General features: G+C 40.7%; 1 protein-coding gene and 2 long non-coding RNA genes across 5 annotated transcripts in view; 1 reads left to right on the top strand and 2 right to left on the bottom strand.

Annotated features, from left to right (window-relative positions):
• LMTK2 (lemur tyrosine kinase 2) overlaps positions 1-20,983 on the top strand; it is a 67,252-nt gene that overhangs the window by 28,642 nt on the left and 17,627 nt on the right. For both annotated transcript variants that reach the window (XM_019716485.2, XM_019716486.2), the window contains exons 6-8: positions 465-552; positions 9,543-9,676; positions 20,402-20,486. In XM_019716485.2, the coding sequence (XP_019572044.2) occupies positions 465-552; positions 9,543-9,676; positions 20,402-20,486 (307 nt within the window). The remainder of the gene's footprint in view (positions 1-464; positions 553-9,542; positions 9,677-20,401; positions 20,487-20,983) is intronic.
• LOC109437316 (uncharacterized) lies at positions 8,266-13,619 on the bottom strand. Of its 2 annotated transcripts, XR_012489897.1 has the most exons (5): positions 13,449-13,619; positions 12,891-13,028; positions 9,561-9,732; positions 8,914-9,293; positions 8,266-8,593 (listed from the first exon to the last, which is right to left on the bottom strand). It is a non-coding gene; the product is annotated as an uncharacterized LOC109437316 (long non-coding RNA). The 2 variants fall into 2 exon arrangements; XR_012489896.1 differs by lacking the exon at positions 8,914-9,293 and having other exon boundaries at positions 8,267-8,593; positions 13,449-13,607.
• On the bottom strand, positions 14,310-17,673 carry LOC141567317 (uncharacterized). Its single transcript, XR_012489899.1, has 3 exons — positions 17,343-17,673; positions 15,236-15,269; positions 14,310-14,603 (listed from the first exon to the last, which is right to left on the bottom strand). It is a non-coding gene; the product is annotated as an uncharacterized LOC141567317 (long non-coding RNA).

Raw genomic sequence — 20,983 nt, 5'->3', positions numbered from 1 at the left:
GAAAATAAAACTTATTTTGGCATATATTTTTTTTAACTTTTGGGTAAAATATTTTCCAAAAAGAGTTTGCATATACTGTGGAAATTTATGGAAATGGCATAAAAGCTAGATAGCCTGAGAGTAGTTGAGTTATTTAATATGTGGATTGAAATGCTTATTGAATTTGTATATACGGTCTGCCTTTTCTGAAATGCTACTTCAAAATTATATCTATAAATTTAAATTACTAAAATGAAAGGTTCTTATATTAGGAGTTCTGTTTTAATTTGTGAAAATGTTTGCCTGATTGGCTTTGAATTATTTAATCATTAGGTAACTTAGAATATATCCGTTAAGTATATTCTTAATGGGCTTTTTCCAGCATATCATATTTAAATCATTATGAATGTTAAAATTTGGATCGTTTGAACAATTTTACTAGCATACTCCCCGATGAATAATGCTATGACTTCTGTTTTCACCAGTATTCTTCAGCATCCAAATATTCTTCAGTGTGTTGGACAGTGTGTAGAAGCAATTCCCTATCTTCTGGTATTTGAATTCTGTGACTTGGTAAGTGTTTAGTAGAATTTCAAGGTTAACCATTCAAAAGGTCATACCCAAGTGTTTTTGACAGATAGAAATGCTGGCTGGGGGACTGCTTTCACTTCTCTCCCCCATTTTAAGAACTTTATGAAATATGAATTCATTACCTTTGATAATAGTATTAGCTGACATGTAAGTGTGGTTTTATACTCCATCCCGGTCTTAGCTATTTGCATGCACTGCCACATTTCAGTCGTATTTGTCCACACTTCATGTATGTTGAAATAAGGCTCATGGAGATTAAGAAAATGCTGTACATCAAGTGTGTGGCAGAATCAGAGCTTGGATGTAGGTTTTCCTTTCCTGAGACCTTGAGGTCTTAACTTCAACTAGGTATTTTAAAACACTTTTCCCCAGTGAGGGAGCTCAAGAATCCCTTACCTATAGAGTCCCCATGACCTATCCATTTTTTAAAATAGTGAATGTATGTAACATGTACATTTTTAAATAATTAGATGATTTATTTTCTTAACTTAAAATTGATAACTTCATTTCTTTGCATGATCGTGTTATTTATTGAGATTTATAGTTGGAAAGATTGTTTTTTGTGCAGTTTTTATAATAATTTTTATGTGAAAATTTCCCGTAAACACCTTTTTTTAAAATTTAGGTTTTGACTGATATCTTTGCATCGTCTCAGTTTTCAGAACATTACATTTTCTTGACTGTGCACAGAAAAGTGGGAGTATGCCAAAATGAATCCCTGATTACTGCAGGGAATATTTTCAGCTGGTAAAATTGAAAGAGAGCAGTAAACAGTGTGAATTTTTGTTTTATTTCCTAAATGTGATTGGAATGTTACTCTCATTGGCAGAGGTAGTTAATTGCAAAGACAAATTATGACTAATACACTGTATTATTAGCTTTCATTGGATTACATCGGAGCAACCCCCAGGCCAGTAAGAGCCACGTGGTCCTTACTCACCTCCGTGTTAACACAGCTCGGGCTCGGCTACAGCTGTGTTCCAGGCTGCGTTCACCTTCACCCTAGATTAGTGTTTTTTTCTATCTGTAGATGCTGGGGGGAAATGTGTATTCAGGTGACAGTGTATCTCTATGGGTCTTTTGGGTCAAGTTTATAAGGTTGTTCAGATCCCCTGTATCCGTCTGATTTGGGGTAGGGTGTGGGGATAGAAGGCGCCTGAGTCACTTTTCTATCAATTACTGAGAGGCATATTAAAATCTCCTAACTGATTATGGATTTTCCTTCCTTTTCGTTATAATTCTAGTTGGTTTTGCTTTGAACATTTTGATATCCTGTTGTGTCAGGGATACAAATTTAGAATTGATTTCACTTCCTGTAATTTGAACCTTTTATCATTATGAAGGGGCTCTCTTTAAGATTAAAAACATTACTAAGGATAAAGTCTGTTTTTATTACTATTAACATAGTTACACCAGCTTTCTTTCTGTTAGACTTTGTCTGGTTTGTTTCTGTCAGTCCTTTTCTCTGGTTTGTATCTCTTGTAAACAGCTTTTTGTTAAAATGTTATTAATCCGTCAGTCTTGGTCACTTAACATGGAACAGTTAGTCATTTACATTTATTGTACTTGTGACAGATTTGGAATTTTGTGTGTATTTTATATTATTTTTCCTACATGTTTCGAATTTCTGTTTTGCTTTTTCTCTAGCCTTCTTTTGAATTCTTGATTTTTTTTTTTTTTTCATTTTTTTCCATCCACTAATTTGGATTTTAGGTACTGTTTATTAATTTTGTGTAAGGTTACACTAGAACTTACACCATGCACGTTTAACAAAGTCTAAAATTAATATTTTAACCTTCCTCCAAAGAAGCTGGGATCTTACAGAGGTCTCTCTCTGTATAAGGAAAACTGGAATTAAACCTACTTTTCTGTGCCATCCCTACATTTCCTTCCATCATGGAGGATGCTTATTTATTGAACACTTACTGTAGAGGCAGCATGGAGCACTCATGGGACACAGAGAGAGAATGTGGGCATTGTCCTCTAGGTCTCCTCCTTAGCGGGAGCAGACACGTGATAATCGCCATGTGGTCTGATAAGTTATTTAATAGAGGCATGAGAACTAAGAGGAAGGAGTTCTCGCCGGTGTTTCTGATAGTATTTGTGCAGATTCTATTTTGTTCTGATTATTTCAGTATTATCAGAGTTACAATATTTATGGTCCTCCGTTACTGTAACATGAAAATAGCTCCTTATAGTCCAGCTCTATGTGACCAGTGACACAGCATTTGAGAAAAAAGACCACAAAGGTGCATTTTTATGTGATGAGTCAAGTCTGCTTGTCGGAGTTCCTTCCTTTCTGAGACATTTAATGGTACCTTTTTGGGTCCCTAAGCTCCTGATATTGATTACAAGTAACAAGTAAAACACTCTTCATGAGTGAACATAACAGAAGTCAGCAGGAATCCGCCACATCTTCTTGAAATACACTTTCCAGGCTAATCAAGGTGGCTTATAAAACTACCTCCTATATTTTGGCGTTTTCCTAATCTTCACTATCTTTGTCCATTGCTGAAAGTTTCATTAGACAAATATGAATGATGAAAGTCTCTGGAGTCTCAACTTTATGTTTTCTTCCCAGTGGGTTCACGTGATGGGTTTAGTTTTAGTGCTGTTCTAGTTTATTTTTTAATGAAGCTGCCTGTTCTTTCTGGAAGTTGCAGTTTAACCTGCTTTGTAAAAAACACTAAAACATCAAAATACACAGCTCCTTAACAATGATCATAATTGATCGAGTATTGACAAGCTTCTAGAGTGTTCTTTGTATCTTCGTCGTTGCACCAACATCATTTTTATGTAAATATATTAAAGTTTTTCCCCAGTACTTTTAGATCTCAGATTTAAATGCATATTCTCTAAGTACTTAAACCAAGTATCCAAAGCATATTAACTTACCTAAACTTGTACTGGTTTTCATATTTTGGGGTGAAAATGATATACACAACCCTCCAGAATTAACAAATGTGACTTCTTGAAGCACGTAGTTTATGTGACTCTTCTCATATTTTATGTTTACTCCTGAAAGTTCAACATCTGGAATGAGCCCTCGTCCCCAACAGAAGCATTCATTGGCAGTGCAGAGCTAATAGCTATTTTCAGTTCAAGTGTACCTTCCAGTGGTACATAGATCAATAATAAAATTTAAAAAACAGTAATTGCTCCTCAAAAAATTAATATAGTATTTCCATATGATAGAGCAATTTCACCTCTAGGTGCATATATCCAAAATAATTGACAGCAGGTCTTAAAGAGATATTTGCATGCCATGTTCATAGCAGCATTATTCACAATAGCCAAGAGATAGAAGCAACTCAAGTGTCCATCAGCGGATGAATAAATAAAATTGGGTTTATCCACACAATGGGATATCATTCTGTTATGCTAAGTGAAATAAGCCGAAAGACAAATACTGTGTGATTGTCCTTACTTGAGGTATCTAAAGTAGTCAAACTCAGGGTGGGTGCCAAGGGCTGGTGGGGAGGGGGGGTGAGGAGTTGGTGTTTAATGGGGACAGAGTTTCATTTTGGGAAGATGAAGAGTTCTGTTGGATGGATGGTGGTGATGGTTACACAACACTGTGCATGTACATAATGCCCTTGAACTGTACACTTAGAAATTGTTCAGATGATGACTTTGTTATTCATTTTTACCACAATTTTAAAAACATTGATAATTACCTACTATTATGTAAGGTGCTGGACCAGGTGTTACTATATTAGGAGGAGGCTAGAAATTCCCAGATTTCCTTGGGAAATCTGTTGGTCAATGCTTGGAATGGCCAGTCTCTCCTGTCAAATCCAGGGATGCTGCCACCATGTCCCGTAGCGAGAGGTTACATCTGTCTCCTTGGGCAGTTTTGTGCTGATCACCCCTGGGCCCTCGTAAACTTCAGGGGGAACAGGCTCTCCAGTAGCAAGGACGAGGGCCTGGATGGGGTCACAGGTCTGAAGTCCGGGTTTCTAGACTCAATGTGTGCAGAACCATGTGATAGGAGCGGTGGGCTGAGGTCAGCCCAGTGAGCCAGAGAGGGCCTGCCGAGCAGAGGGGCGTCATCCAAGGCAAAACCGCCTGCTGGCGCGGCTCCAGGGGACAGAGGGTAATAGGCCCCGCCTGAGAATAGCAGCTGCAGCCACAGTGAAAGGAGCCACTATCGTCACATGTTCTTAGTAGGTCAGGAGCTACTGAGTGAACATTAGCCTTTTCAGTCGTCACCAGGCAGCGATCGTGTGCAGCGATAACACCTTTTAGGTCGAAAGGAGAGAATATTTCTGCACTTCCTTAAATAATTCCTTGTAAGATGGAATTACCAGTCTGTTTTTGAAAAGCACTTTATCTTAGAAGTTTTATGAAAGAAGATGAAAAGTCTTCCTAGTGAGTTTGGTAGCTGGACTGCAGCCCCCGACTTGTAATGCTGATGGTGCAGTGTTGGTGAAAGGAGCTGTTCCCGCAGGGGGCTGTGTGTCATTTGTTGCCATAGGAGGGATGCAGTGTTCTCACGTGACTGTGGAGGCAAGGAGATTGTTTTGGGGGGTGAGAATCACTCATTTAACAAACACGTATCAAGCACCCATTAATTACAAAGAACTGCACAGAGCCTTGGGGAGCACACAGGTGAGTCACCCCAATCCTGTGCGGTGCCCTGGGGAGCACACAGGTGAGTCACCCCAATCCCTGCCTCTTCCGCCTGTAGAACCAGGCTGACTTCCGATGCTCATTCTGCCACTCCCTGCGTATCACCTTGGAAAGTTACCTAACCTCCTCAAGCCTCAGTTTAGACATCTATAAAGTGAGGCTACTACTGCGTACCCCACAGACTACTCTGACCATTAATAAGATGATGAATGTAAATTGCTGAACATACAGTAAGTGCTCAGGAATTGATAGATACTTTTATTCACTTTTACTTAAATTCATGGATCACTAATTCTTAAATAAAGGTTTGAGTATGTGTATAGAAGAAATCTAACTAGAAATTCTAACTAGAATCATTGGGATAGGCCTCGCAGAGGAGGTGGGGCAGCCAGGGGCTTCAGCTGTGATGTGGGTCTTTCCTCTTGCGGTAGGTGCTGGGTACGTGGCTGCTCACGCCATTCATTCACCCTTTCATTCAGATTTTAGTTTAAAAATCATAACTTCCCTGCCCCCCGGTCATCCTTTAGCATATAAGTAACTAAGTTTTCATTCCGCCCAGATCATCCTTTAACATACCACTAAATTTTCATTTATAAAGCTATTTACTTGTTGAGTTTTCACACTATATTGAAATTAATTCATTGTTCTCAGTGTCCTGAAAAAACTGGATAAAGCCCTCGTGGCAGTTTATGTTGGAATGTCAAGAGGACACTTGTGAGTAACTTCTTTAAAGGTCTATTATTCATTGAATGATTCATTTCAAGAAGTCAATCCAAGTTGCTGCTGTTATCTGAGTTCTTAGTATAGCACTTTGCTGCCATCTAGTGTCATAAATCTTTCTGAGTTTTTTGGGGGAGTTCTAGGGAGGATCTGAGACATTTTTAATAAAGGAAACATTATTTTTCAGAATAAAGTACTGTTCTTAGTTTGTGTTTTTTTAATAGTAGACCAAAGTAATAATCCCTGTGTACTCACTCAGCCCTGTTAAAACATAAATAAAATAAACTAGATATCTAAAGACAGGTTTGTCTGTTTTGGATAGAAAGAATCCACTTTTTAGTACCTATTATGTACATTTTTAAAAAAATAAATTTTATTGGGGAATGTTGGGGAACAGAGTGTTTCTCCAGGGCCCATCAGCTCCAAGTCGTTGTCCTTCAATCTGGTTGTGGAGGGCGCAGCTCAGCTCCAAGTCTAGTTGCTGTTTTCAGTCTTTTGTTGCAGGGGGCGCAGCCCACCATCCCATGTGGGAATTGAACCGGCAACCTTGTTGAGAGCTTGTGCTCTAACCAACTGAGCCATCCGGCCCCCCTCCAGAAGTTCAGTGGCAGCTCGTTGTCTTCAATCTAGTTGTGGAGGGCGCAGCTCTCCTGGCCCATGTGGGAATCGAACCAGCAACCCTGTTGTTCAGAGCTCACGCTCTGACCAACTGAGCCATCCAGCCACCCCTAATATGTACATTTTTACTTTAATTAAGGATTTTATGCTGAGTGTTCTTTTAAACGGCGCTACCAGGAGAGTTCTGAGGATCTTTCAAGAACATAGCACTAACCCAGGATCCTACACAATCCATCACAAGTGTCTTCTGTGAGGAACTGCTCAGACCCCTCAGTAGTTGTTTATGTTGACCCGTCTCCCCAGGTCGGAGATATATTTGCCTAGACTGTACTAACTTCATCTCTCCAGTGGGAGTGGGGAGAGGCTTTTAGTTTCTGCCAAGCTAGAAACTTTAGGAGCATTCACATTGGTAAGCAAAATCTTCTGGTTATTATTTTATCGTCTAGTGAAATTAGGGAGTGGAACCAGTTATAGAAAGAAGGTATTTTAACAACAGTGAGTGGTGATGAGTATACTTCAGATAACCTTGAAAAATAACTATACCCAGTCTGTCGTTCTCTGCCTTCTGGTCAATCACTTGTGCACAGTGTGTACTGTTTGCCAGCAGCTCCTGTTTGTTTTGAGAATTGGCCAGAGACAGCATGGTATAGTCATACGTTTGTAAGGGTAATGTCTTCCTTACACAAGGTGGGGTTTTCAGGAAAGGAGTTAGACACATGAATTTAAGTTGCTGTTTCATTGGTAATGTAAAGAATGTCAAGCGATTTATTTATTTATTTATTAAAAGATTTTATTGGGGAAGGGGAACAGGACTTTATTGGGGAACAGTGTGTACTTTCAGGACTTTTTTCCAAGTCAAGTTGTTGTCCTTTTCAATCTTAGTTGTGGAGAGTAACATTCAGCTTCAAGTTGTTGTCCTTTCAGTCTTAGTTGTGGAGGGCGCAGGTCCAGTTGCGGTTGTTAGTTGCAGGGGGCGCAGCCCACCATCCCTTGCAGGACTCGAGGAGTTGAACCGGCAACCTTGTGGTTGAGAGCCCACTGGCCCATGTGGGAATCGAACCGGCAGCCTTTGGAGTTAGGAGCATGGAGCTCCAACCGCCTGAGCCACCGGGCCGGCCCAAACTATTTATTTTTATATTTAGTTTTCACATGGTCTACCTTATAAAAGTCATCCCGTAGCCCATAGGCCTAGAGTTCTTTGCTGGAATTTTTCTGGGTTAATTTAATTGTCATCCAAAGCAGCCTTTACTCCCACCCTCCCACGCTGGATAGAGCTTAGCCTGGGTGAAGGTAGGGAGAGGCATGTGTTTTTTAAAAGGAAGAAAGGTGCCCATTTCTCCGTGGAGCAGCTTGCAATTGCAGTGGGAACAGAAGGAGAAAGCACCGAGTGTGGGAAGAGGAAAGATGTGGGCGAGTGTGTGTACACGTGGGTCCCGAGGGGAGCCGCCCCCTGGCCGAGACACCTGCTGTTTGGAAGAATCCTGGATGGACTGGGAGTTATTTTACACTCGTTCTTCTCAACAAAGTCCGAAGTCCGTGGGGTTTGCATACCACTGGAATTCACATGCAAAGCAGACCTTTCTTGACAAGTTGGTCAGCTGCGAAGTAGAAGTACAGCCCCACCATTTATTAGTTCTGTGGCTTTGGGCAAATGCCTTAACTTCCCGAAGCCCCAGTTCCACATCTGGAAAATGTTTCCAATTATAAGAATTATTTGAGGCCACAAGTGTAAAAACTCCTAGCACAATGCTTGGCACACTACTCAGAAGCGCAAATGGTACTGGTTATTAGTACTGACGTTATCGTTCGTGTAAAGATCCTGAGCTGGGAATGAAGACAATTTTATTACAGAGTCTTGGAGTGGACCAAGACGTTCCATTAGAATGTGCTTAGTATTATTAAATGTGGGCACGTTTCTAAAGGGATATTGTCATCAGAGGTTTTATTCTGGGAGGAACTTGGTCAAGTTGCTATCTTTGGTAACAGTTGCAAGAAATGAATTCTTCAGTTGGTCAAGTAAACTTCCTTCCTCAGGAGCCTTTTCTTGACTCAGCTATAAAGAAAACGGAACGCTATTAATAGGCTTGCTTTCTGAATTTTATTAGCTGATTGCACAAAGCTTTAATTAGGAACTAAATCACATCAATAAATGTTTAATCATATAGTAAGGAGAACGTGGAAGATTTAGTTCCTTAAAAGTGTATTTATTCCCCATAACAGATTTGCTGTAACCCTCCCCTCCAATTAAAGTCATGAAATAAAGAGAGGGTCACGTAGGGGAGCCGTACAGGCATATCTGGGCTCAGCATTTAAATATATGTGTACTGGATGTCTACATGTGAAGTTGCTCCTTTTCTTGCCTGTCCTGCCTACCTTTGAATAGGCTTATGAACTCCGTGAATTCTCCGGAGGGACGGCAGTGTTCTTTCTCACTGTAGTCTCTGGGCAGCACAGGCCCCGGGGAAGCCGGCAGGCACCTGAGGCAGCTGGTACCGGCACTGACCGAACTTTCCCTTTTTGTGCCCAGTTTCCTTTTCTCTCCCTCTCGGTGTTGGTGAGTGCTGTGGCCGTAGCCCTCCCGATGTGATGCTCTCTGGCTGTGTGTGTCCGGGAATCCTTCCTTCCGGGCAGTATGCTTGGCACCATTTCCTTTCTCACCATAGCATCTCTTAGTTGTCTGGAGGTTTCTATACTTCTACACTTAGTTTAAATGATGCATCATTGCAGTTACTTTTTTTTTAAAATTGTTTCACCTGTGTTCATATGACAAAAATAAACTAACTAATTTAGTTCAAATGACCCTAAAAGATGAATAGTACCTTTGAAGTATTTGGTTGGAATTACTTTTTGTAATTTGAAACTTGTTCAGTCAGAGATTATTAAGATCAAATCTAAGTAATTTCGAATAAATCTCAATAACTAATGTTAGTTAAGGCACATGCTTAGCTGCCAGCGTGTTCACCTAGTCTCCTTTTGAAACCAAACTGGGCTGATTTTTGCAGGGTGACCTAAAAGCTTACCTGCGCACCGAGCAAGATCTCCTGCGGGGGGATTCGCAGACCATGCTGCTGCAGAGGATGGCGTGTGAGATCGCTGCGGGGCTGGCGGCCATGCACAAGCTGCACTTCCTGCACAGGTGGGTCTGGCGTTCCGCCGAGAGGCCGTGCGGTTTGTGGAAGGGCCTAGAAAAAGCTGTGGGAGGATCGGCTGGAGAGTCACAGCGTGGTTTCTGCACACATGGAAGCTGCACTTCCCCGTGTCAGAATAAGGGTTGAGTTGGGCTTCATTTAAACCAGTACTACAGCCTAAGGTCTAGAAATTATTTCCAGAATTTCAAAGAATGAAAAAGTTGTACACTGTGCAGCGTTGAGAATAAACAACCCCAGTCTACCTACCCCCTGGCATCTCTAGTTGTGCCCTTTTCATGTCAGCTTGAGGCTCTATCTAATGGCTAGGTCTAACGGTGTCACATTCCCAGGAGACGAGGAAAGGACCTCATAGGCTAACGTGATTTTTTCCTATAGTGTTGGTTTCTGGCCCGCGCTCCGAGAGGCCTTGCCGTGGCCAGGATGGAGGAGGAGGTCAGGGCTTGTGTGAGCAGCACAGCAGTCAGTGAACACGTGTCTGTCCAAACGTTTCTGGCCCTGCTTGCTTAGCCACAGCTCTGTGGAGCACACTGTATTTTGTTCGGACCGCTGATGAAATTTTTGTAATTAAAACAGCAAAGGTCTTTGTGTCCTGAGGTGATGGTTCTGTGAACCCAAAAGGAGATTTCTGCTTATTCTCCTCTAGCCTTTTAAGCTCTGATTTATGTTTAAAAGATATTTAAAATTATTTCTCAGGTCTCCCGGGAAACAGGCATTATCTCTTTAGTTGAGTTTAATTAAATCGTTTAACTCTTAGCAATCCGAAGACCTGAGAAGGAGCACCTGTGTGTTTTGACTTGAAGGAATGTCTGTAAAGTATTACATTTTTAAAAAAGGTTTTACAGGAATATTTACAGAATGATTCCATTTTTTTAAAATGAGAAAACATTTGGTTGTGTTTGTAGCGGTGTGTGTGTATGTATGAACAGACAAGGAAAAATACCTATCAGATTCTCAACGTTACTTCAAAAGTGGGAAGGAGCATTATTAACATTTTTTTTTAACGTATCTATATCTTGATTGACTTGCACAGTGAGGAAATCATTCTGAAAAAGTACTTTTTAAAAGACCCAAAAGAGTATAGGTTTCTTCAGGCCCAAGGTAGAATCCCTTACATGAAAATTCAAAATATAAAGATCTATTTGTTTTATAATGGATAAATCTTATATTTCATTTTTATGATGACTATTACCTAATACTTGGTTTAGGAATTTTTAGATTTTGGAAAATGGAGCTTTAAAAAAGAATATCATATCATCAGAATCAGCAGCATACGGTTATCAAAAAGCTAGAAATTGTGTTTAAAGCCCAAGTATGTTTTGCCTATTGTATTTTAAAAATTGGCAAATATGTCAGAGGAAATGTTTTCCTATGAGTTTCTTCAGGTTAAAGTTTTACTTTATTTAGAACCTTGTGAACTTTAGAACAAATAAAGATAATAAATCACATGGTTTGGATTTTATTCAGGTACAAAAACTCAAGGTAAAGAAAATTCTTGAAACCATTGACAACTCTCATTTTGTTTTAAAAAGTAACGATGTTTTGTGTAAAATTTCCATTTGGGGCAAACTTGTATGCCTTAAGTTATTTTTTTTTTGTTGGTAGCATACTGTATAGCATATTTTAAAGTTGGAATCTGGAATATTTATTGGCTTACTCAAAGTAAGACTTTCTGTGTTGGTTAAAAATAGAACAGCCCGCATGTCCAACTGAAAGCTGTTAGCTATGATTGGAAACTGATCTAGTAAAGCACCCCCAGTTAAATGTTATTGTTACTTATTGTTTAAGAAGAGACTTAAGGCCTGGTTCTTAGATAGCCTGCATTTCTGAAGTCGAACATGTGATCACGAAGGCCTTGTAAACAGCAGAAGCTGCCATTGTACTGTGCCCCACACTCCTTTGCCCAGCTGGCCAGAAGCCTGGGACTTCTTGTCCCCTGCCTGTCAGTCTTCCTGAGCAGTTCCATTGAGATGCCACCAGGTCACTGCAACGAGCTAAGTGCAGAAGGGTTCCAGCGGGCGGCCTGGGTTCTCCTTGGCTCATGGTACTGGAGACCTGTGTGACCGTGGCCTTGAGAAGTACCCAGCTGACTCCCTGCACCCAAGAGTCTCGTTAGGATTTGTCCAGTTTCAAAGTTAGCATTGCTTTCTGCTGAAAAACACTGAGGTTGCTAAGTTATTTAGCCCTGAGTGTGGGTATCCAGTGTTATAGGAGCATGATAAATAAACACTGGTGTTAGGTGCCATCTTCCATTATTTTTTTCTTATGTTGTACTACAGGTGTCCACGTTGGTAGAGCTTAGAAAGTCTACTTACTAATTGGCTTGTGCTGCATCTGTGGCTTGAGTGTTTCTTTCAGTCAATGAATTATTAGGGGTTTTCCTTAATTTGTGTGCATGTAAAAATCTTTAGGTTATATTCTTAAAAATTTCTTCTAATGTTTTTTTCTGTTTTAAAGGTTGGTCTTTAAGGAATAAATTTTAAATATGGCAATATATATAATTGCTTTAATTCTTTTTATTGATCATTTTAAATAAAAGCCACAGATAGAATCTGGCACATAGTGGTATTAAATGAAAAAAAAAGATGCTACAACTCTAGCATCCTTTTGCTTTCGTGATAACACCCAATGATTTTCCTTCAACAGACTTTGGAGTCAGATTTGATCTAAAAGTCCACAAGCGCTCAGTGAGTGCATGGAAATGAGAGAGTGAGCAGTGGTAGGCGCAGTTATTGCCTGTTCTAACCTCCTGCTCTTCACTAGTCAAGTCTCGATAACAGAGCGGAATTCTTAGGATTCATGTATAGCGTCAATGAAATCCTAAAGCAAGCCAGGAAGGAAGGAGAAGCAGGAGAAATAATGATTATGATGAATGAGGCCTTGTCTTACTTTTAGAGTTTTTAGCTTGCTTGCCTTTTTTCTGGGGTTTGTTTTTATATTAAATTAAAGACAATGTGCACTTCATTAAGTATTCATTGATCTTCTGCAGTCTGCAAAGTTCAGTGCTACGTGGGGTGCGGGATACAGAAATGTGTTTAAAGTCAAAGCAAAACCCGCACTTCTTCCTCCAGCAGGAGAGTCACCGCATGCATTCACCTCACGCAGAGTGGTCACTGTGTTCCAAGCACTTGCAAAACAGTCTGGGAATAGTTATTTTATCCTCAGCACCACCTAAAGAGCCACGAGGCAGGTGCCAGTACTAACCCCGTTTTCTAGAGAGGATACTGATGCTCAGAGTGATGAGCGATTTGTGTCTCAGCCCGACTCGAGCCGTCTGAACCCAGGCCGTCTGACGCTGGAGCACTCGTCCCTCTGTGTGTTGTCGTGGGTGCCGCTGTTTGCCTGCAGGAAGACAAGTTACTTTTGTGGTGATCGTGGGGGGAGTCAAGGAGGTGGCATTGTAGTTGTTCTTGAAGAACGAGCATGAGTTGGAGAATGGAGAGAAGGGAGTAGCAAGAACACGTGAGTGGTGGGAGAAAAAGAGAAGAACGAGAGGGTGTGTAGGGAAATACCAAATAATCTACTTTAACTGCTCAAGATGCACGAAGGAAAATAGTGGAAGCTAAGCACAGGGAGGTAGCCTGAAGCCAAATTACAGGGGAACTTGGGTGCCAAGATGAGCCCTTGGATTATTTCATAGGCAGAGGAGTGACAGGACCAGGACTCTGCGCATGCCTGTGTGTGTGCTTAGTCACCTTTGCAGGATGGTTAGGAAAGAGGACGCTACTGACAGGAGAGCAGGAGAGCCAAACAGGAACTTACGTAGGGTGGCTGTCCATGAGTGTTTTCATTTCCCCTTCTACATGGAAAATCTGTTGAAGGCAGGGAGGGACTGGATCTTCTTTGCCTTCATATCTCCCATGATGTATTTCACACAGAAGTGAGGAAAAGCAGCAGAGGGAAGGAACCAATTTAAATGCAGTGTAAACCCAAGAAGAAATGGAAGACGTTAATGGATCAGGTAGCTAAACTGGAAAGGTGATTAAAAAGCTTTCACTTAAAAAGTCACCAGGTCCAGAGGGTTTCATGATCGACTTCTGTCTAATCTTTAAAGAATAGATGAGACCAATGGATTTTTAACTATTCCAGACCATAAAGAAAACTGAGATTTCTGTAACTCATTTTATGAATCCAACATAACTTTGATGGCAAAAGATGGCATAAAAAAGAAAATTATATGATTCTGATTAATGACTATTAGCAAATTTCATCCAGCAATATGTGAAAAAAACAGTATGACTTCTAGGAGTATAAGGGTAGGTTTATATCATAAAATATATCTGCATAATTTATTACATTGCAACAAAATAAAAGAGGAAAGAATACATTGTCAGTAGATTGCTGAAACAGTCATTCAGTATAATTCATCAGACCTTCCACATTTAAATCCCTGTTACTAAAGTTATTTACCAAAATTCAATAACAACTGTCAGTCTAAGTGGCAAAATAATACAACCTTTCAATTAAAATGTGAAACCAGACAAAGACAAATACCCACAATTCGCATTATTTTTCAACATTTCCTTGGTGTACTAGTGAATACAAACACAGACTAGATTTATTTTCAAGTTATCAGTATAAAAATAATACTTAAAATTTATTGAATGCTTCCCGTGTGCCAGCTGTTCCTAAGTGCTTCATGAATAGTAACTTATTTCATCTTGGCACCAGCTCTAAGAGATAGATGCCCTCCTGTCCTTCCACCTGTCCTGTGGCAGAGGGGGAAATGCAGGCACAGAAACATGTACTGACCTGTTGAGCGTCTCACAGCTGAGAAGTGGCAGAGCCAGACCTGTGAGCTCCTGAGCCTGCACTCCCAGCCACTCACCTACACTCAGCAATCATCGGAAATGAAGAAAACACCCTTCTTTACGGTGACATGATGTGATATGTCATGAAAAACCGAAGTACTAGTTTCTTTAAAAAATAAAATAAAATTAGTAAGAGCTTGTATGTGGCTTGCTATAAAATGGTTTTTCCCTGTACTGGGTACAAGAACCTAGAAATGAAGATGAAAAAAACCATACTGTTCTCAACAATGCCACAATTATAAGTTATTTGGGAATAAAGTGTATGAGAAAGGCACAGGACTATACAAATATACGAAATCGTATTGACGGACACAAAATAACGGGAACAAATAGAAATGTGTACTGTGTTGTATGATGGGAAGACAACACAAACATTGTTGTCAGTTAACTCGAAACAAATGATACAATTCCATTTAGAATCCTTAGGATTTTGGGGGTGGGGCGAGAGGGAGTGGTGGATAAATTATCTTTGGCTACATATAGAAAAATAAATGAAATGTCTAGAAGAGCCATTGAAGTATGGGGGAGAAGTGCATTGTTGGGGCAGTAACGGAACCTTGCTTTACCAGATATCAGAATACACAACAAGCCATTGTAATAAAAATCAATATGATTTTGGCAGAGAAACATTAATAGACAGTACACAGTACATAGAGAAAGTTAATATGTGGCAAAAGTGAGATTTCAAATCAGTGGGAAAAGGATGCTCGTTTATTAAAGGCTGGCACAGTTAGTTACCTGTTTGGGAATGGAATTGGACCTCTGTATCATCCTATATATAAAAATAAAGATAAAAGAATTAAATGTATTATTGTCACAATTCCAGAGGACTATATGTATAACCCAGGGTTTAGTGAGGCCTTCTTAATTAAGATGAAAAACCCAGAAGTTATAAAAGGAAAGGTGGATATGGTTGACTAATATATAAAAATTAAATACTCCTTATAGCAACACATACCATAAACAAAGTCAATAGACAACAGAGTTAGGAAGTTATATCTGCAATCCAGATAGCAGCTAAAGTGCCAACACATATAATACACAGAGTTCTTACAAATTGACAAGAAAACAATGACCCAGTAGAAAAATAGCCAAAGATATAAACAGGCCAAGAAACATGAAGAGGTCTTCAAATTCAGAAGTAGATAGAAACATGCAAATTAAAGTAACAAACTCAAAAATGAAAGGAATTGCCAAATCTGTTGTTAGTAAGGGTATGGGGGGAAATTTTTTCTTACATTACGTATAGGTCATATATTGCATATAAATTATAAATTTTTGAAAAGCTGCTGGGCAATAACTATATAATTAAAAATGCACATTCCTTTCAACCCTATTTCTAGACTCAATCTCATAGGAAACAGAAGCACTGGAATTTATTAGAAATATCTAATACATATGAAAAATATCCATTGCAGCATTGTATAAAGTGGTGGCAATAAAGAAACGAGAGGCAAAGTTAATGTTTGTCAGGGGGAACTAGAATAAATTTAAGTACATTTGTACTGTGGAATATTATACAACTATAATAAAGAACTACTGCACTAATTGATTCAGAGGGATTTCCATGTGAATAAGAAATAAAGATGCAGATGTAAGCATAATATTGCATTTTTGAAAAGCACGTGCATTTTGAAAAGCAGGTGCTCCTTAAATCTCCTCATTTGTACTATGCATGTACGTATGGGGAAAAAATATAGAAAGATTCTACCTCCCAGTTTCACATGTTAAAAGGCTGCATTTCAGGAAGAGTAAGAAAAAGCCTACCATTTACATAACCCGGTTTATGCAAAGTGTATGTGTGTGCAGGAGAGGGGTGGGGCAGGCTCCAGGCTTGTGGGCTGTCTGCTGTGTTGTCAGGAAAGAGCAGCACGCTGCAGGCCGAGCGTCGTCCGGCGGCAGGCTCCCTGCTTGGGGCTTACAACCTCGGTTTAAAATCACTTGTCGTGTATAGAGAATTAAATGTCCCGTTCTAGATGGCCTCAGGCTCCCTGGGGAGATTAATGTTCAGGGATCCATGGAAAGTGCTCGCTGTGTTTTTAAAGCAGCTTGTTTGCCGCGTGCTAACATGGCACACACGACACATGCCGGCCGTCTCTGATCCTGATCTGATGGGGTCTAGGCTTGGCTTCTAGGGGTTGCCGGTAGGTGGTGCAGCCCCACCTGGGCCTGCTGCATCTCCATGCACCTTCACAGCTGGAAAGTGGCAGAGCCGCTTTCAAGGACCAAGATCAGAATCGGGCTCTCTGTCCAATCCCTAGAAACCACTTCCTGACAGATTCTGTCCAGGTTTACAGCTGTTTACAGTGGGAAGATAAGCCAGAGCTAGAAGTTGGGACCCATAGAGGCCTGGCTGTCCAACTCAGGATCAGCTCGTGCCCAGGCCTGGAGGAAACTCAGACTGAAGGCACTACCCCCTTTTATCCCCGGTCCCCCAAACCCAGGCCAGCGTTGGCGGGCTGTGCCACATTCCTGCCACAGACATTTTCCTCCTGCCCACCCAGAATTCCCCAGTGGAAGTGTTCTGTGTGTGCCCAATGCCCAGCGGACGCAGTAAATGTACTTCCGCTCAGCGAGCAGGGACTGACCCAATAAGCTGGGGCGACAGCGGTCAGAACTCTGAGTCGCCTCTTTGTGCCGTATCAGCAGCCTCTTGCTTTAATTTTCCACTTGGACCTGTTTGAGCTACATCCCATCTTTGAGTGGTAAGTGGCGGAGCCTCTCTTTTCTTTTTGAACCTTCGTGGCTGCCAAAGGCGGCTGGCGTGGTGAGCCAGGTGAGACTGCGGGGTGGAAGTCTTCCCCTCGCCTCCCTCAGCTGCTCCAGTTGAAGCCGTGTTACTTACCCCTGAGCCCATCCATCGCTTCTGTGAAATGGGGATCGTCGTGACCCTGAAGTGCTGCTGTCACGATTCCACAAGATGACGTATGCCGAGTTCTAGAAGAGTACTCAGTAACTTTCAGTTATTTCGCTTGCCGTTTGTTACCCTTTTTATCAGGATTTCACGTTATTCGGGAAAGCATAAGTAGGTAACGTAGAGGTGTGGGTGGTTTTGAAAATGGCTACAGTCACATCGAGCTATTCATCAGAGCAGTCCTGCAGATGGGTCCACTCTGGTCTAGGTGAGTTGAGGACTCGTGGTGGCTCTTGGGAATCGGGATGGAGAACTCTTTAGACCTGTGGACTCCCACTTCCTGTGTCCATCGGCCCCACTCATGTGGCGAGTCATGTGCAGTCAGTGACAGCCAGGCGACAGCAAGTGCTGCCAGGTGAGGGGAGGGGATGCTGTGAACAGAGCCAGAGCCTTGAGAGAGCCTTTCAGGGCTGGTTGTTTGGCGGCCTCCCTGCTAGACCAGTTTTTCCACTTGAAGGAAGAATATACTGGGTATGTTTGTATTTCCTGACCAAAACTAGCCATTGACGTCAAGCGTTACCTCTGTTGTTAAGAAGTTACGCCTTTGTGTTTTTCTCTTCTTCAGCTTTGCGTGTTTGGGGCTGCAGAGAACATTTATTTTTACCAATTTTGAATCAAGTGATATCATCATCTTGCATCTGGATTGCACTTAACGTTTTGAAAACTTATGTGTCTTTTTATGTTATCCTTGTGACAGCCTTGTGAATTAGCTCTTACAGGGACACCCCTATTGTTCTTGTGAGGAAACTGAGGCTCCAATGGTTAAGTGACTTGCCCAGAGTCGCACAGTTCTTAAGCAGTGGAGCCGAGACCAGCTCCCGGGTCTTCCGACTGTGGGTACTGGGACGTTTAGAGTGGATGAGGGAGCAGGTTTAGAAGACATTCCTCCAGTCATACCATTGTTTTCTTCCTCTTTCCCTCTGGTTTTCGGTAAGGAGAAGCATTCTGCCTGTCCCTGAGAATACCAGTTGAATTGTACAGAGTTTCATGAGGCCTTTTATAATACAAGCCAGGGCCTTTTGGGGATAACTTCCCATCTTTCATCCAAGCTTCACATTTGATGTCTAAAGACCTGCAGTGGACAGGTGTAAGGAGAGGAACGAGGGAGTCCAAGAGTGGCTTCAGTGGCCTGAATAGAAGGTGCCACGTGCTCTGAAAGGGCTCCAGCCAGCCTCAGGCCTGAGGTGACACACACATGCCCCCTTGGAATGCTGAGCCCCCCTTTAATTCTGCTCTTAGGAGGAAGGTGTTGGGAGGTTTGCAGGGGATCTGTTTCTGGAGAGCCTAATGCTTGCTAGTGGTGCTCAGCTGCCTCTGTTGGCAGAACGTGCACACTGCCCAGCTGCAGCTGTTGGTGCAGTGGGTAAAGCTACCACCTGAAAGCCTTTTCATTTTTCTGCCCAAATGGCATACTACTTCTCCCTCCCTCTCTTCCTTTTTCCCTTCATCCCAGAAAATAGGGACCACTTCCTTTCTTAAGATTGGCAGTTTCTCTGCTGTTTGTAACTACAGTAGAGTCATGTGCCAGGCCTTTCCCAAACACATCCACAGGCCCAAAGGCTTCTGGATGGAGCACCGTGAAAATCACCACTTGTAGACAGAGGCTGTGGAGAGGAATTTAGTACAACTAACTGGAAATTCAGATCAGCACATGTTTATTTGAGGACCAGCCATACGCATGGTGCAGTGCTCTGATAGTGTATTGTTGAGAGTTAGTGTCAGTGAAAGGATGAAAATACTATTGAACGGTGGCTTACCAGCTTTGTGACCCTAACAAAGTCACTTCAATTCTCTGTGCCTTAGTTTCTTTATCTGTAAATGGGGAAAAGAATAGTTCCCACCTTGAAGGTTTGATGTAAAGATTAAATGAGCTACTAATACATGTGAAATGCTTAGAAACGTCTTGCGTAAAGTAAGTGCTTTGTAAATATTAGCCATTATATAACTGAATCAGTGTTATGTACCAGGCTGTCACGGAGTTACAGCCATGGCAGCTATTGCTGTTGTCATTCTCGTTATATTTCAGACACGTGAGCATTAGAAATTCACATTTTTGAAAATAAGAATTCAAGAATTAGTTTAAAATTTTGGTCTTCTACAATCATATAAAGACAAACATTTTAAATTTTGGACTGTAGAAATTCAGTTTTTGATAACTTATTTGTGATTTAAAACAATAAATTAGGTGTCCTTTTCTATTTTAGTTTAGTGGCCTTTTTTTATTCATATGCCAATTGATGATTAAAAAGATTCTTAAGGACTAAAGCCAAAATCCAGAAAGTTGAATCTGTTGTCTAATGGAAAATTCCTTTAGAAAAAATAATTTTTTCTTTTCAAGTTATGTGTTTTTGAAAACCAACTTGTTCTTAGATAAACTATATAAGTTGTTTTTAGTAAGTTATGAAAATATGATCTTCCCTTGTGGAAAGGTGGAGTTTGGAAGAGATGAGAGTCATTTGAAAGGGCCTCCTTGTGATGCCCACATATCTTTGAAAAAGGAGTTAAAAAACATTTTTAATAATGTAAATTACTTTATGGGGCCTTGAAGTTGTACCTTTATTAACCTTTCCTTATAATGAGTAGACTACTAAATTGTTACCCAAGTAATACAAGTTATTGTAAAGAAAAATATCCACAGACAATTTATATAATAGTATTTTAGAATTCTTTCTTGTTTGCTCTTAAAATACTAGGAAATGAGCCGTAAATCTGGTATTAATACAAAACAAGGTATAGATATGGTCAGTATTTAACCTTAGCAGTCATAGTTATTTGCAGAAACATCTGATCGTCTCCATTATTTAAGTAATTAAGAATATGATACGTAACCCATTTCTATAAAAAAAATTTTGAAAACATTAACTATTAAGCAGGGAACTAAAAATACTATTCTAATTACTAGAGAAAGCCTTTTTCCATCGCAATTTCTTGTCAGTTTCCTGGTTGTAGATCTTCCTTGATCTCGTGCTCACTTGCTCTTCTGTTTTCAGTGATTTAGCCCTGCGGAATTGTTTTCTCACCTCGGACTTAAATGTGAAAGTGGGAGATTACGGAATAGGATTCAGCAGGTACAAGGTAAGCCAAAGGTTTAAAGGTTCTGTCCTTAATCTGATTTAATTTCATAGTCATGAGATGGTAATATCACCGAATGCCACTCCATTTTTGGAAGAGAGGGGTAAGAATCTTGGTTATACTACCTTTTTGGAGAGGAGTGGGTTCCAGTCATTTTAGAGGTAGTGTTGGCTTCTGATGTGTGGTTTGTCTAAATCCCTGGCTTTGTGCCCGAGGTTTTGTGACAGCTTTCCAAATGCTTCGTTTAAAAAGACTTATACTCAGTGTAATTGATATGGATTGATGGTGCATAATAATTTAGTATGCACATGGGCACTGTAATTACCACTTGTATAGTAAAATATACATGTCAGTATTTCTCTGTGTTCAGTAAAATTTTGGCTCAAATTCAATAATCTTGAGATTTAAGTTTTTAAACTCTGTCCTAAATATATCCCCATAGAAATCAAGAGGCAGATGAAGTTTTTATTTGTGCGTGTGCGTGTGTGCGTGTGTGTGTG

Source organism: Rhinolophus sinicus, linkage group LG10, assembly GCF_036562045.2.
Source record: "Rhinolophus sinicus isolate RSC01 linkage group LG10, ASM3656204v1, whole genome shotgun sequence".
Taxonomy (NCBI): domain Eukaryota; kingdom Metazoa; phylum Chordata; class Mammalia; order Chiroptera; family Rhinolophidae; genus Rhinolophus; species Rhinolophus sinicus.
The sequence above is the reverse complement of the archived record's forward strand: the minus strand, read 5'-3'. Positions and strand labels throughout refer to the sequence as shown.